Raw genomic sequence first — 14,492 nt, 5'->3', positions numbered from 1 at the left:
TATATATATATATCAAGTCATAAAATTAAAAAGCAAATAAGATATTTTTAAAAATGTTACAAATATTATATATATAATAATATATATATATATATATATATATAATATATATGTTCTTTTTTTTTTTTTTTTTTTTTTTTTTTTCGTACCCATATGTATAATATATAAATATATAGAATTATATGGTCATGTTAAATATTATATATTAAAAAAAGGTTTAAAAAATGTATATGAATATATAGATTATTTTATTTTTTTTTTATAAATAAAAATATATTTAATAATAAATTTATTTAATGAATAAAGGGCTAAAAATAAAATCATATAAAATATATATATATATATATATATATATATATATTTATTTATTTATTTATTTATTCATTCATATTGTATAATAAGAAATACCCTTTTTCATAAACCAATTTGTTGATATAAACGCCCTTTCCCCTCAATTCAGTGAACAAAAAAAAATTTTTATTTTTTATTTTTTTATTTTTTTTTTGTCAAATGATATTGTTCATTACTTTACTCACTCATATGGTTTATTTAAGAAAAAAAAAAAAAAAAAATTTAATATACCGACAATGAATAATAATTAAAAGATTTTCTGTCCTTCTTTTCTGAACATACATGAAAATCCTTTGGGCATTTATCATTTACTGTAAAACATCCACCATTACGTTTTTTAATTGACGTCTTTGTAAATTCAAATATTAAATTAAATAGAACCTTTTCTGGACATATATCCATATGTTTCTTTTTTTTTCCAGAAACATTTTCTTCAAACATTTTTCTTATATATACAGAAAATTTCGAATTTAATGATTCTTCATGAGCACATACTATCCATAAACCAACAGCCGATTGATCAGTGGAACCTTGCATAGAACAAGAGGCCTTACCATATTTACAAGGATATAAAGATATAGATATTGGATCATTTGTATTTAAAACACTTATTCCAAAACCAAATAAGATTACCTGATTCTTTTCTGAACATTCCAATGTTAATAAACCAACACCTGATTTTACCTTTTGTTCAAAAAATGGTATCATTTCTTCTTTACACATGGCAAATATATAACTGTATACATTATCACTCATTTTGGAATAACATTTATCCGAGTCTTCGTCACATGAATTTAAATAAAAATCTTTTAAATTTGATAAATCATTAGGTATAGATAATGAAAAACCTAAAAGGAAGTTTTGTTTCTCTTCACATTCAACGACAACTAAACCAGTCCCACTAGAATGAACCATTGTTGCTTTCATTAACTCTTCTTTTATATTATATTGTCTTATTTCATTATCTGTTATCTGACCAAAATTTGATGGTACATTTACAGATATATAAAAACGTAAAGCTTCTTCATATATCTTTGATAAACGGGTAGGTAATATCCTAGATAAAGGCTCATATTCTCCTTTGATAGGCATTGGATTCTCGGTTATACTTTCTGCCCACTTTTCAAAATTATTCGGGTCATTGGGGTCAAAAATTGTTGTTCCTCCTATTATTACCGTTTCTTTTTCTAAACTGGAAGCAGATGATTCATCATTACTAGATTCATTCGATTCCGTATTTGTAGAACCCTTTACTTTAAACAAACCAAATCCTGCTGACACACTAGCTGAAACGGATAAACCACTTTCAGTCATTGCTTTATAATCATTTTTTGATATCTTTACCTGTTGTGTTATTTTCCCACCTAAATGTAAAAGAGTAGAAACATGAGTCCCAAAATTTTTGAAAAAATACATCCATGCTGTGACACTCTTCCCACATTTTTCGCTCTTGCGATTATCTCGGAATTCTTCATCTGTACAATACGTTCCATCCTTTTCTAGAGAATTAAAATGAGATGGTAATAAAGAAATAGCCCTCACAAACTGATCAGTTAGTTTCCATTGAGAATACTGAGATAAAGAAGCAACGTATTTAAAACAATAACTCTTCAACATGAACATTCGAAACTTATTTTTAGATATAGTATTTGATACACTCTTATAACCAGTAGATGCAGAAAAAGATCCAAATAATCCATAAGAAGCACCTATAGATGCATCTACAGAAAGTTCTTTTGTATATTCACTCATAGTACTTATTTCACTTTCTTTTTCTGATCTATTACAAGATATTTCATTCCTCACAAAGGAACCATTCGGATTTATATTCATATAATTATCAGGATAATCTTCATCTGATTTAGGATAAGTTAATTTTATTATCGAATCTCTATAACCAGGATCTACTTTTAAAAATGGGTCACCTATTGGGTTCCCAAATATAAAATCATAACCTACACCTAAATATTCTGTACCTTGTATAACTATTGAATCCATACCATTCGTATTTTTCTTAATCTTTTTGTACTTATTATATAAATCTTTATTTTCATCTGTACCGTCAAATACAATTACAGTATGATGTTCATCATCATATATATTCACTTCTTTATCTAAGTCTGAATTATCTTTTTCGTTCTTATTAATTTCCATACCTTTCATTACATTAATCAGACTTTTAACATTTCCTCTAATGCAATTTTTAGCGCTCCCCTTACACTCTTTTTTTTCAGATATTTCTTCTGTCTTAAATAAGCTATCATTAGAGTTCGTTTCATGATCATTTTTTATTTCGTTGAAATTTATGTTATTCTTTACTCTAACAAGTTTGGGGTGATTTTTTCTTTGTGGTGATTTAATTTTTATGTTCTTCTTACTCTTTTGGTTATTTTGTCTATATAATGTATCCGTATAATTAGTATTATGATTCACTTTGTTGATAATTTCATCGTGCTGTAATATATTTATGATTTTACTATTTTCAATCTGTGGAATATTTTCCACAGTATTTTCGATGTAACCATGTCCTTTGGTAGAAACGAAAATATTAGAAGAGAAAAATTTTGAAATCATAGATACATTGTTAATATTATCAAATAAATTTTGATATATAGTATTTATAATGATAATTAAAATGTACAGGAATATAAATGAGCCTCTAATGAAAGTCATTTTGTTTTCTATAGTTTTTATGAAAATGTAATTTTATCACAAATATATATATATAATAAAACTTTTTAATATATATATATATATATAATATTTATTTTTTTTATTGTAAATATGTCTAATCTTTTTAATGTTTTTATTGCTTTAAGAAAAGTAAATTAATAATAATTATTTAAAGAAAAAAAAAGAAAAAAGAAAAACAAAAAAATTTACAAAAATATATAGTTTAAATTAAAATAAGTAAAACAAACAGGCGTTACAACAATATATATATATAAAATATTTTTTAAATATATATAAAAATTATGAACATGTTCATAAAAATATGTACAAAATTATGAACATGTTAATAAAAAAAAAAAATATATAATAAAATAATATAAATAATAGCTACCTATAACCTCATGTTATATATTAATATAATTACATATAAATAAATATATAAACACACACACATATATATATATTATATTATATTATGTTGGGTCACCTCATTACCACATCTCATGGATATATCGTCCAGATTTCTTTAACTTTTTCGTAAATTTTTTATCATTTTGTTTAAAATGGAGAGGCAAACTATTAATAGTTTTGTTTACGTCTTTACTCATATTACTATTTCCACAAACATAAATATATGCACCCTTTTGTAATAAATTCCATACAAGTTCCTTATTTTGAAGAATTAAATCCTGGACATATATTTTACTTTCTTGATCTCTTGAAAATGCAAAGTATGTTTCATCAATATGTTTCTTCTCAAGAGCATCCATAATTTCCATTTCGTACAGGAAGTCTATTTCTCTTTTTCTACATCCATAAAATAATATTCTTTTTCCTTTTCTTACAAAATTATCTTTTACAATTTGTTGATCATAATATATAAACTCGCTGAGGAAAGCTTTAAAAGGTGCAATTCCAGTACCTGTAGCAATCATAATAATATGAGATGATTGAATATTTTCTGGGAGAACAAATTTGGAAGATTTTATATTGAATTTAACTATATCGTTTACATTTAATTCTTCTGTTAGATAGTAAGAAGATGATCCTTTAAACCATCTTCTGCTACAAAGATCTCGTAATTTTTGTTCACTTAATTTTGGAAACATATCATTTTTTTTAAAATTTTTTAATGCTCTTCTAAGAGAATGTATACAATATTGTTTCTTCTTAACAGTTAATGATAATATATCTTTTGATTCTTTTGGAGAAGAAGAAATTGTATAACTTTTAGGAGTATTCCTAGGTATTAATTGTAAAAATGGAGATAATTCAAATACAGCACTTTGCATGAACATATCAACAAATTCTATAAATGTCATATCACATTCTTTACATATGTTAAAGAATGTATTCCTTTGATTATTAGATAAAATAAAGTTAAACATTTTAAGTTCTTCTATATCTTTAATAAAACATTTAAACTTTTTTAAAATATTCAATCTTGGAATGGTTGTTAGATCACAATAATATGATAATGCATCTTCAACACTACATGGTGTTGGAAAGGGTACATATATATCATCATCATTATCATTATAATTATTATTACTATTGATATTATTATCACTATTATCATCATTATTCTTTTTATTATTCCCTTTATTAACATTATTGTTATATATTTTATTTTTTACTTCATCCTTTTGATCATTCATAACAGATGAATTATCTCTTAATTTATTTCTATTTATAAAAATGAATTTTTTTGTTTTCTCTTTATCATCTATATTTAATCGTTTTAACCACCAGTTGATGACCTCGTTTGTATTTTTTGTTAAAATGGATAAATTATCTGCAGCTTTATAAATAATGTTTTCATCAATACTAATATTGATATGATTAACTTTATCTCCGTTATTAGATAAATCTACATTTTTTAATAAATTTTTATTGGATATAACTTTTCCTGTTAGATGATTAAAATAAAATTTCCCTATTATATCAGTACTTATATGTTTTAAATTATTATTAATAGTTAGTTTGTTTTGTTCATTATTCAATAATTGCTGATTATTTGTAAAATTTTCATTTATAATATTTTCTGTTCCTATTATATTATTTTCTTTTTTATTATTATCTTCTTCTATTATATGATCACAATATTGTATATCTAATTTAATTTCTGACATGTCTGTCCAAGATATCAATTCAATAATATCTTCTTTGGGTACATAAACAGGTATATTTTTCATATTTAATAATTTTGGAAGTTGCAAAAAAAATTTATTTTTCCATACTTCAAAATCATGATATATATTATCATCATCATCACCATAAATAGTTTCACTAATTCGATGAGCTTTAAAATTTAAAAGAAAAGTATCAAGTTTTTTAGCTATTTTATTAAAATGTTTATATTGTTTGCTACCTAAACCCATAATGGAATATTTCGTATTTCTAAAATAATCATTATCATTATTTAAACTTTTTAACCATTTAAAAAATTCAACAGCATTATCAGTTGGTTCTCCATCTCCATAAGTTGCAACAATAAATATACGGATTCCAAAAGATTTTATTTCTTCTTTATTAAAATATTCTAAATCGATAATATTTGCTTGTATATGAAATAAATCATTCAAGTTAGCTTTTAATTCTTTTGCAAATTCTTCTGCTGTCCCACTTTGACTACCAAAATATATTTTTACACTATTCTTAATTTCATTATTTAAAAAGTTATTTTTTATAAAAACAGGGAACAAATTACTTAGCTTACTAATTAATGTTCTCAATAAATTGAAATTCTTTGATTTGTAGAATAACCCAAAGGAAATTATCATACCACTTAATAGGGTATATCGTGATATTTTATTCCACCTCATGAGCATATTTTCAACATTAACAGTAAAAAAAAAGAAAAATATTTATAATATGAATGAATAAATATATATACACATATATATATATATATATATATATATATATATATATATATATTTTTGTGCTATTTTTTTAATTCATAAAACATATCCCATTGTGGTCATCCCGTTTGTATATATATATATATTTTTCAGGTTTATTTCCTCAAATTTCCCTTTATTTTGTTAATATACATAACCCTTAATCATATGTGATAATATATATTTCTTCACATATTAGGATAAAAGGTATTTATTCATCATTATTATATACATTGAATATAATATCCTCTTCTATATATTTTTCATTGTTTTTTTTTTTTTTTTTTTTTGAGTTTATTATCAGCTATTTGATAAAACATTGTCTTATTCATATGATACGAAGAGATATAAAAAATATATGAGCAATAAAACAAAAAATATTATTGAACAATATAAAATAATAAAACATATTATTTCAATACTAATGGATAAAAAACTAAACAACAAATCATATGAACTATAAATGTATAGGTACATTAATTTAAAATGAAATAAATAAATAAATAAAACAGTAACAAAAAAATATTATAACTATTATAAAATTTTAATATATATTATAAAATATATTTAATTTTAAATAATAGAGTGATGATGCTAAAAAATAAAATAATCAATTTCTATATCTTTATATATTTTCACCTTTTTTTTTTTTTTTTTCTTAATTATATAAATATATTACTTACGTTTAATTGTTTCAATATATATAATATTATATAATAATATTTTGTAATAGAAAAATTTATTAAAAAATATATATTTTGTTTTTCTAAATGTTCTATATAAATATATATATATGTAATATTTTATAAAAATATACTATGAAATTAATTTCCTCATAAACATAATAGCTGTGATGTTAATTTTTTTTACAATAATTTTTTTTTAATTTTTAATTCTTGTACATATGTATTAAATATTAATATTTTTTTATTTTAATATATACAATAATGTTGAGAAAAAAAAAAAAAAAAAAAAATAATAATATATATAATTATAATTAATATTGTATATAATTTGCATATATACATATATTTATATAATATATATATAATATATCAATTACACTAGAAGAAATATAAGCCTTTTTATAAAATAACTGATTCTTTTGCAAACGTCTATCATTTTTTATTATAATAAAAAAATTAAAAAAATAATATAATAAGAATATACATATAAGAAAGAATATCTATTTTTTTTTTTTTTTTTTTTTTTTTACAACTTATATATTATTTTTGTACATTATATAATGTTTGGGGGAAAAAATAATCGTAAAATAATCTCCATCATTTTCCATCCTGATGTTATAGGAAAAAAATGAATATATACATATATATATAACCCAATGTATTTCATATTTTTATAATATATATAAAAAATAATAACATTATATATATAATATATGTATTTATAATTGTGTATTTATACCTTTCCGTTTTTTTTTCTTTTTCTTTTTCTTTTTCTTTTTCTTTTTCTTTTTCCTTTTTCCTTTTTCTTCTTTTTCCTTTTTTCTTTTTTCTTTTTTCTTTTTTCTTTTTTTTTTTCTTTCTTCAAATAAATGTGTTTGGACTGGAAATATAATTATATGAAGACAAGGCTTAAGGTGTTAGAAAATAATGAAAAGGATAAAGAAATCGAAAGGAAATTACAAAATAATTTGAATATTAAGAGTTTGGGTTATGTATTAAAAGCTATAGAGATATTAAAAAGAAAAGAAAAGTTGAAAAAATATAGTACATTCGATAGACATATATCTTATTTTAAAAAAAACAATATAAATAAACCACAGTATAATGAAAAAAAAATATTAGAACATAGATTATTGTCCATTGGATGTGAACTCATTGAAGTTATTGGAGATGGGAATTGTTTATTCCGTTCTATATCTCGTAATTTATTTCATAAACAAAAATATCATATGTATGTTAGAAGAAAATGTGTAGAATATATGCTAAATTATAAAGAAGAATATTCTATATACTTTGAAAATAATGAATTTCAACAATATATAAAAAATATGTCGAAAAATGGTTACTGGGGTGATGAATTATGTATAAAGGCAACAGCTGATGCTTTTGATTGTATTATATATATTATAACATCTACATTAGAAAATTGGCATTTAAAATATGAATCTAAAAATAATAATGGTATGTATAAAAAATGTGTTTTCTTAGCATATTCTAGTCCAACTCACTACGACTGTTTTAAACTAATGCAAAGGTAGATTGACAAAAAAAGTCACACATATATATATATATATATATATTTATTTATTTATTATGTTTTTATTTATTTATTTATTTTTTTTTTATGTGGTAATATTTATAAACCTTATATTACAATTCCGCTTTGATTACCCCTATAATCATATATACATTACATATATATATATATATATATATATATACAATTTTTATAATATTCCGTTCTCTTTTCTTTTCTCATATGAGAAAGTTTTATTTTTTTGAGTGTATTGTTATTAATTAAGAATATATAATAATAAAACATTATATATATATATATATATATATATATATATATATATATTTTTTGCTTCTTTTAATATATATATCATATTTTATTTGTTTATTTAATGTTTAGTGTTGTGTATCAATTTAACCCAATATAAATACAATATCAAACTTTATTATATTTTTTTATTAAATATTTAATTCATTTTTTTTAAAATACTAATATATAACTATTTATAATAGGAGAATAATATATATATATATATATTTTTCTAACATGAAGTTAATATATAATAATATGTACATTATATATGTATAATATATATATATGCATATATATATTTAGTCAGCTATATATATATATATATATATATATATTTATATGCCTTAATAATATTATATTATATAGAAATATTTAACCTTGTTTAATAAAAATACTTATGGGTATAATTAATATATTTATTTATATTAACAAATATATATTATTATCTGAGTAAAATAAGATTTTTTTAAAATAATATATTAATAATATTTATAAAATTTTTAAATAATCACAATTTTATGAATGATTTATTTAATATATAAATATATATATATATATATATATTGTTTAAATAATAAAAATATATATTTATATATCCTTCTACATTTATTATAAAATAAATATATAACTTTTAAAAAAAAAAGTTTCTTGAAAATGTAACAAAAAAAAGCCTATATTATTATATTCATACAATGCAATATATATATAATATATATATATATATATATTTTTTTTTTTTTTTTTTTTTTTTTTTTTTTTAATTTGTGTATATATGTAAAATACAAAAGTATTAAAAAGAATTGTAATAATTTGATTATTAAATTATAAATAAATAAAATATTATCATATATATAATATATAAGATACATAAATTTATATTTTTAATAATGACTACCTATAATGATAATACAAACAAACATCAAATAAATATCACAAAATTAACAAAAGATGAGTTGAATTTTACATTATATAATAGTAACTCTGGAATAGCTAATGCATTAAGAAGAATAATGCTATCAGAAATTCCAACATTAGCTATAGATGTAGTAAATGTTTATGAAAATACAAGTGCATTTCATGATGAGTTTATAGCACATCGATTAGGGTTAATACCTATAGATAGTCGTAATGTAAATAATTATGAATTTAGAGAAAAATGTAAATGTAAAGAAACATGTTCTAAATGTACTATTCAATATATTATTGAAGTAAAATGTAATAATACTAATAAAATTGATGTATCACATTATGATATTGAATCATTAGAACATGAACCTAATATACCTATGCCTATTCCACATGGTAATAAAAATTCTTTAAGAGAAAATGCTATACCTATTGTTACTTTATCCAAAAATCAAACATTACATATGAAACTAATAGCTACTAAAGGTATAGGTAAGATGCATGCAAAATGGGTTCCTGCTAATGTATCTTATCGTATAGATCATAAAGTTCTTATTAAACATAATTTAATAGATAAATTATCAAATGAACATAAACTATTATTAGCAAATAATCTAAATAAAGATTGTTATACATTAAATAAAAATACACATGATAATAATAATAATAATATACAATTAAAATTAAAAGAAGATATGTCTGTTGTTATGGCAGAAAGTTCAATTGATCTTCTATCAGAATTAGGATACAAAGATATTATTAAAATTGTTTATGATGAATCCATATTTCATTTTCATGTAGAATCTGTTGGATCTATTCCTCCTGAACAAATTGTACAAATGGCAATTGATATATTAGAAAATAAATTAAAGGTTCTAGAACCACAAATTAAATCATCTTTCTATTCTATAGATGAGGTAGCCAAACAACTAAAAGAACAAGGAGTTTCATTATATGGAATTCAACTAGACTTGGAATAATACAAAAAAATTAAAAATATTTATATAACATATTAATGTGCTATAAAATTAATTCATCAATCAATCGACCAATTATATTACATTTGCAAAAAAAAAAAAAAAAAAAAAAAAAAAAGTAACATAAATGATTCATCTTGTTGTATATATTGAATGTCTTTTCTGTGAAGAAATATGTAAATTATTATACATTTTAAGAAACAAATATGTATGATTTGATGAAGATACACACATATAGAAATGTATTATTAAATATATTGCAAAATGTTTAGGTGATGTATATAATATAAATTATTATATATATGTATATATAATTTTTTTTTTTTTTTTTTTTTTTTTTTTTTTTTTTTTGTTCCGATGTTATTTTAAGAAAATTTTATTACTTCATTAAATATATGTATATATATATATATATATATATATATATATATTTTTTATTTTAAAAGCATGGGTTAATTTTTTTTTTTGTATACATATATGTCAAACAGTTAAACATTCTATTTCTGAATAAAAACAAAATAAAACAATAAAGTGAATATATTTTCATATTTATTTATATTATACAATATGTATATTTTATAAAAATATGTATCAACCGGTTATTGAATTATGAAATAATATGTAGTGACCGAAAATATTCTTATTTTCATAAACATAGATATTTGTAGATATTAAGTGGTAATATATATATATATATCTTAGTCGTGTTATATATATATATATAGTTTATTTTTTATTAATTATTGAGAATAAAAATGGTAGAAGTATATTTCCGAATTTTACATATTATTATTTTTTGAGATGTTATCTTTTGAATTATTTTATTTATTTTTTTTTTTTAAGTATCATAATATTGATATAAAATCAATGAAATAAAAATATTAAAATGTTTGAATTGTATACATCTTTCTCTGAATAAAAATAAAATATATATATGTAATATATTCTTTCTGTTGAATAATATGTGTGTATCGTGGATCCATAATCAAATATATATATATATATATATATATATATATATATATATATATATAATCAAAGTGTTTTCCTTTCTTTTCTTTATTTTTTATTTTAATTTTTTTTTATTATTTTGAATTGATATTGAAAAAATATATTCATTTAACACACACAAAAAGGAAATTAATAAAATAAATTAAAAACATACATTATAAATAAATACAAGAGGTTTTTATAAAATTATAAATCTTAACGAAAGGTTTTTTTTTTTCACAAATATATATATATATATATATAAATATATATTTTTTTTTATATTCTCAAAATGAGTGTTCTACATAGATTTTATCTATTTTTCCTGTTTATGAAATTCTTAAATTGTTATAAAATTTCTTATGTATTAAAAAATGCAAAGGTATTATATAAAGGAATATTATAATATATATATATATATATATGTATATATATTTTTTTTTTTTTTTTTTTTTTTTTTTTTTTTTTTTTTTTCCTTTTTTAGCTAGCTCCCAATCATGCAATTAAAAATATCAATTCATTAAATTTATTGTCTGACAATAAGAAGGGAAACTATTATTACTGTGGGGAAAATAAAGTTGCTCTAGTCACAGGTGCAGGAAGAGGAATAGGAAGAGAGGTCGCTAAAATGTTGTCAAAATCGGTATCTCATGTTATATGTATAAGTAAAACGCAAGTAATAAAAAAAAAAAAAAAATAAATAAAAAAAAAAAAAAAAATAATAAAATAAAAAAAAAAAAAGACATATACACACAGTTATAAAAATTCTCCATTTTATATCAAAATAAAATGTAAAGTACTTAATATTTTAATATAAATAATTAATGTTTGTAGAAATCATGTGATAGTGTTGTTGATGAAATAAAATCTTTGGGTTATGGATCATCAGGTTATGCCTGTGATGTATGTAAAAAAGAAGAAATAAGTGAACTGATTAATAAAATTTTGACAGAATATAAAAATGTTGATATATTAGTTAATAATGCTGGAATAACTAGAGATAATCTTTTTTTAAGGATGAAAAATGATGAATGGGAAGATGTATTAAACACAAATTTAAATTCTTTATTTTATATAACACAACCAATATCAAAAAGAATGATTAATAATAAATATGGTAGAATAATAAATATATCAAGTATAGTAGGTTTAATAGGAAATGTAGGACAAGCAAATTATTCTTCTTCTAAAGCTGGTGTTATAGGTTTTACAAAGAGCTTAGCAAAAGAATTAGCTTCCAGAAATATAACTGTTAATGCCATAGCACCTGGATTTATATCTAGTGATATGACTGACAAAATTAGCGAACAAATGAAGGTAACAAAATATTCACAAAATTAATGAGTAAATGTAAATAAATAAATATATATATATGTGTGTGTTATATATATATTTATTTATATATTACACATGGGTGATGAGAGATATATTCATATATCATTTTGATCGACACTCGTTATACTTGTCTTGATTCATAAATACATATTTTAACCACAAATATATACATGTATTTATTTTTTAGAAGAACATAATTTCAAACATACCTGCTGGACGAATGGGAACACCAGAAGAAGTATATAAAAAAAAATGAAAGTTTTTTTTTTTTTTTTTTTTAAATTAATTATTAACATGTTTTATTAGGATTACACATTAAAATTATATGTTATATGTTATATAAATATATATATATATTTTCTTTTATTTTCCAGGTAGCTAATTTAGCTTGTTTTTTGTCCTCAGATAAGTCGGGCTATATTAATGGTCGAGTATTCGTAATAGACGGTGGACTATCACCTTAATAATATATATGTATATATAATTATACATATAAAATATATTAATACATATATTACAATATATGTATATCTCATATATCCTTTTTTTATTAAAAGACATGTTTTAATTTACATATTACTTTCTTAAAAATGAAAAATAACGTTCTTACAATTTTATGACCAAAAAAAAAAAAAAAAAAAAAAAACATACATATATATATACATATACTTATATACATTCAAACATTTTTATATTTTTATATTTTTATATTTATATTATTTTATTTAAGTTGGGTTTTTTTAATTTTAAAAAGGTACATATTGTAAATTATATAAAAAAAAAAAAAGAATTTATTTAAATTTCCTACCCATATATATTATTTTAAAAATGTATCAAAAATTGCTGGATACAAAAAAATACTACATTCATTTTGTGATGTTTTATATATATATATATATAATTAATTAAAATATTCTTTGACATAAATTATAATAAACATATAGCTTAAAAAAAAATGAAAAGAATAAAATTTAATTTAATAAATATTGTAATAATTTCTTGTTCCTTCATATAATATATATATATATATGTTAATTTTTTTTTACCTATCAAACTTGACAATTATTTTTATTAAGTACAATATATATGTTGAATTATAATTTAATTTTTATATATAATTCATTTTAGCTATATTCTACAATATATAAGGATAATCAAATATATTGAATAAATATATAGTGGATTTATTTTTTTTTTTTAACACATATATAAATATATATATATTTTTTTTTTTTGATCTTCAAATTAAAGATTAATGAAATATTATTATATATATTAATATATTTATATATATATAATATATGGTACTGTTTTGATATTTGCTAAAAAATATATAATATATTTATAATTAATAATACACGTAATTTTTTATTACATTTCTTCTTATTAAGAATACTTGTATTATTTTAGCTAATATAACACAATGTGTTATTATAAAATTATTTGTTATATTATTATGTTATTTTTTTATAGAATATATGGTTACATTTGAATACGCGTTATAAATACATATATATTATATATATATATATATATATATATATTTTCTTTTTTTTTTTTTTTTTTTTTTTTTTTTTTTTGTTATTTGAAAGAAATATTAGAATAAGCTCAATATAGAATTATAATAATGACATATGTTTATATTAGTGTGATATTTTATATACATTTTTTTTTTATATTTAAAACGTTTTGAACATAAAGCATTTTGATAAAAATACAGAGGAAAGAAAAAGAGTATATATTATATGTATCACTGTTATAATAGTTTGCATATTTTAATTTTATAATATTTTAAAATATGGCTTCATTTTATTTATTTATTTATTTTTAGTATTTTTTTATA

The 14,492-nt window shown here is 19.7% G+C and overlaps 5 protein-coding genes across 5 annotated transcripts; 3 read left to right on the top strand and 2 right to left on the bottom strand.

The window, feature by feature from the left end:
• Nucleotides 1–573: 573 nt before the first annotated feature.
• Nucleotides 574–3,024, bottom strand: PADL01_0922300 (perforin-like protein 3; the record flags this gene model as incomplete). Its single annotated transcript, XM_028681906.1, has 1 exon — nucleotides 574–3,024. One exon carries the CDS (start codon nucleotides 3,022–3,024, stop codon nucleotides 574–576), a length of 2,451 nt encoding a protein of 816 aa, XP_028538236.1.
• A 491-nt stretch (nucleotides 3,025–3,515) lies between these two features.
• PADL01_0922200 (flavodoxin-like protein) lies at nucleotides 3,516–5,855 on the bottom strand (the record flags this gene model as incomplete). Its single annotated transcript, XM_028681905.1, has 1 exon — nucleotides 3,516–5,855. The coding sequence occupies one exon, from the start codon at nucleotides 5,853–5,855 to the stop codon at nucleotides 3,516–3,518; it is 2,340 nt and encodes a 779-aa protein (XP_028538235.1).
• Nucleotides 5,856–7,482: 1,627 nt separating this feature from the next.
• On the top strand, nucleotides 7,483–8,151 carry PADL01_0922100 (OTU-like cysteine protease, putative; the record flags this gene model as incomplete). Its single annotated transcript, XM_028681903.1, has 1 exon — nucleotides 7,483–8,151. The coding sequence occupies one exon, from the start codon at nucleotides 7,483–7,485 to the stop codon at nucleotides 8,149–8,151; it is 669 nt and encodes a 222-aa protein (XP_028538234.1).
• A 1,177-nt stretch (nucleotides 8,152–9,328) lies between these two features.
• Nucleotides 9,329–10,327, top strand: PADL01_0922000 (DNA-directed RNA polymerase II subunit RPB3, putative; the record flags this gene model as incomplete). The annotated part of the gene is made up of 1 exon (XM_028681902.1): nucleotides 9,329–10,327. The coding sequence occupies one exon, from the start codon at nucleotides 9,329–9,331 to the stop codon at nucleotides 10,325–10,327; it is 999 nt and encodes a 332-aa protein (XP_028538233.1).
• Nucleotides 10,328–11,606: 1,279 nt separating this feature from the next.
• On the top strand, nucleotides 11,607–13,113 carry PADL01_0921900 (3-oxoacyl-[acyl-carrier-protein] reductase; the record flags this gene model as incomplete). Its single annotated transcript, XM_028681901.1, has 5 exons — nucleotides 11,607–11,696; nucleotides 11,799–11,990; nucleotides 12,149–12,631; nucleotides 12,837–12,887; nucleotides 13,024–13,113. 5 exons carry the CDS (start codon nucleotides 11,607–11,609, stop codon nucleotides 13,111–13,113), a joined length of 906 nt encoding a protein of 301 aa, XP_028538232.1.
• Nucleotides 13,114–14,492: the final 1,379 nt, after the last annotated feature.

The sequence above is a fragment of the Plasmodium sp. gorilla clade G2 genome (assembly GCF_900097015.1).
Source record: "Plasmodium sp. gorilla clade G2 genome assembly, chromosome: 9".
NCBI classification, from domain to species: Eukaryota; Apicomplexa; class Aconoidasida; order Haemosporida; family Plasmodiidae; genus Plasmodium; species Plasmodium adleri (nom. inval.).
This window is presented reverse-complemented; position numbering and strand designations above follow the sequence as displayed.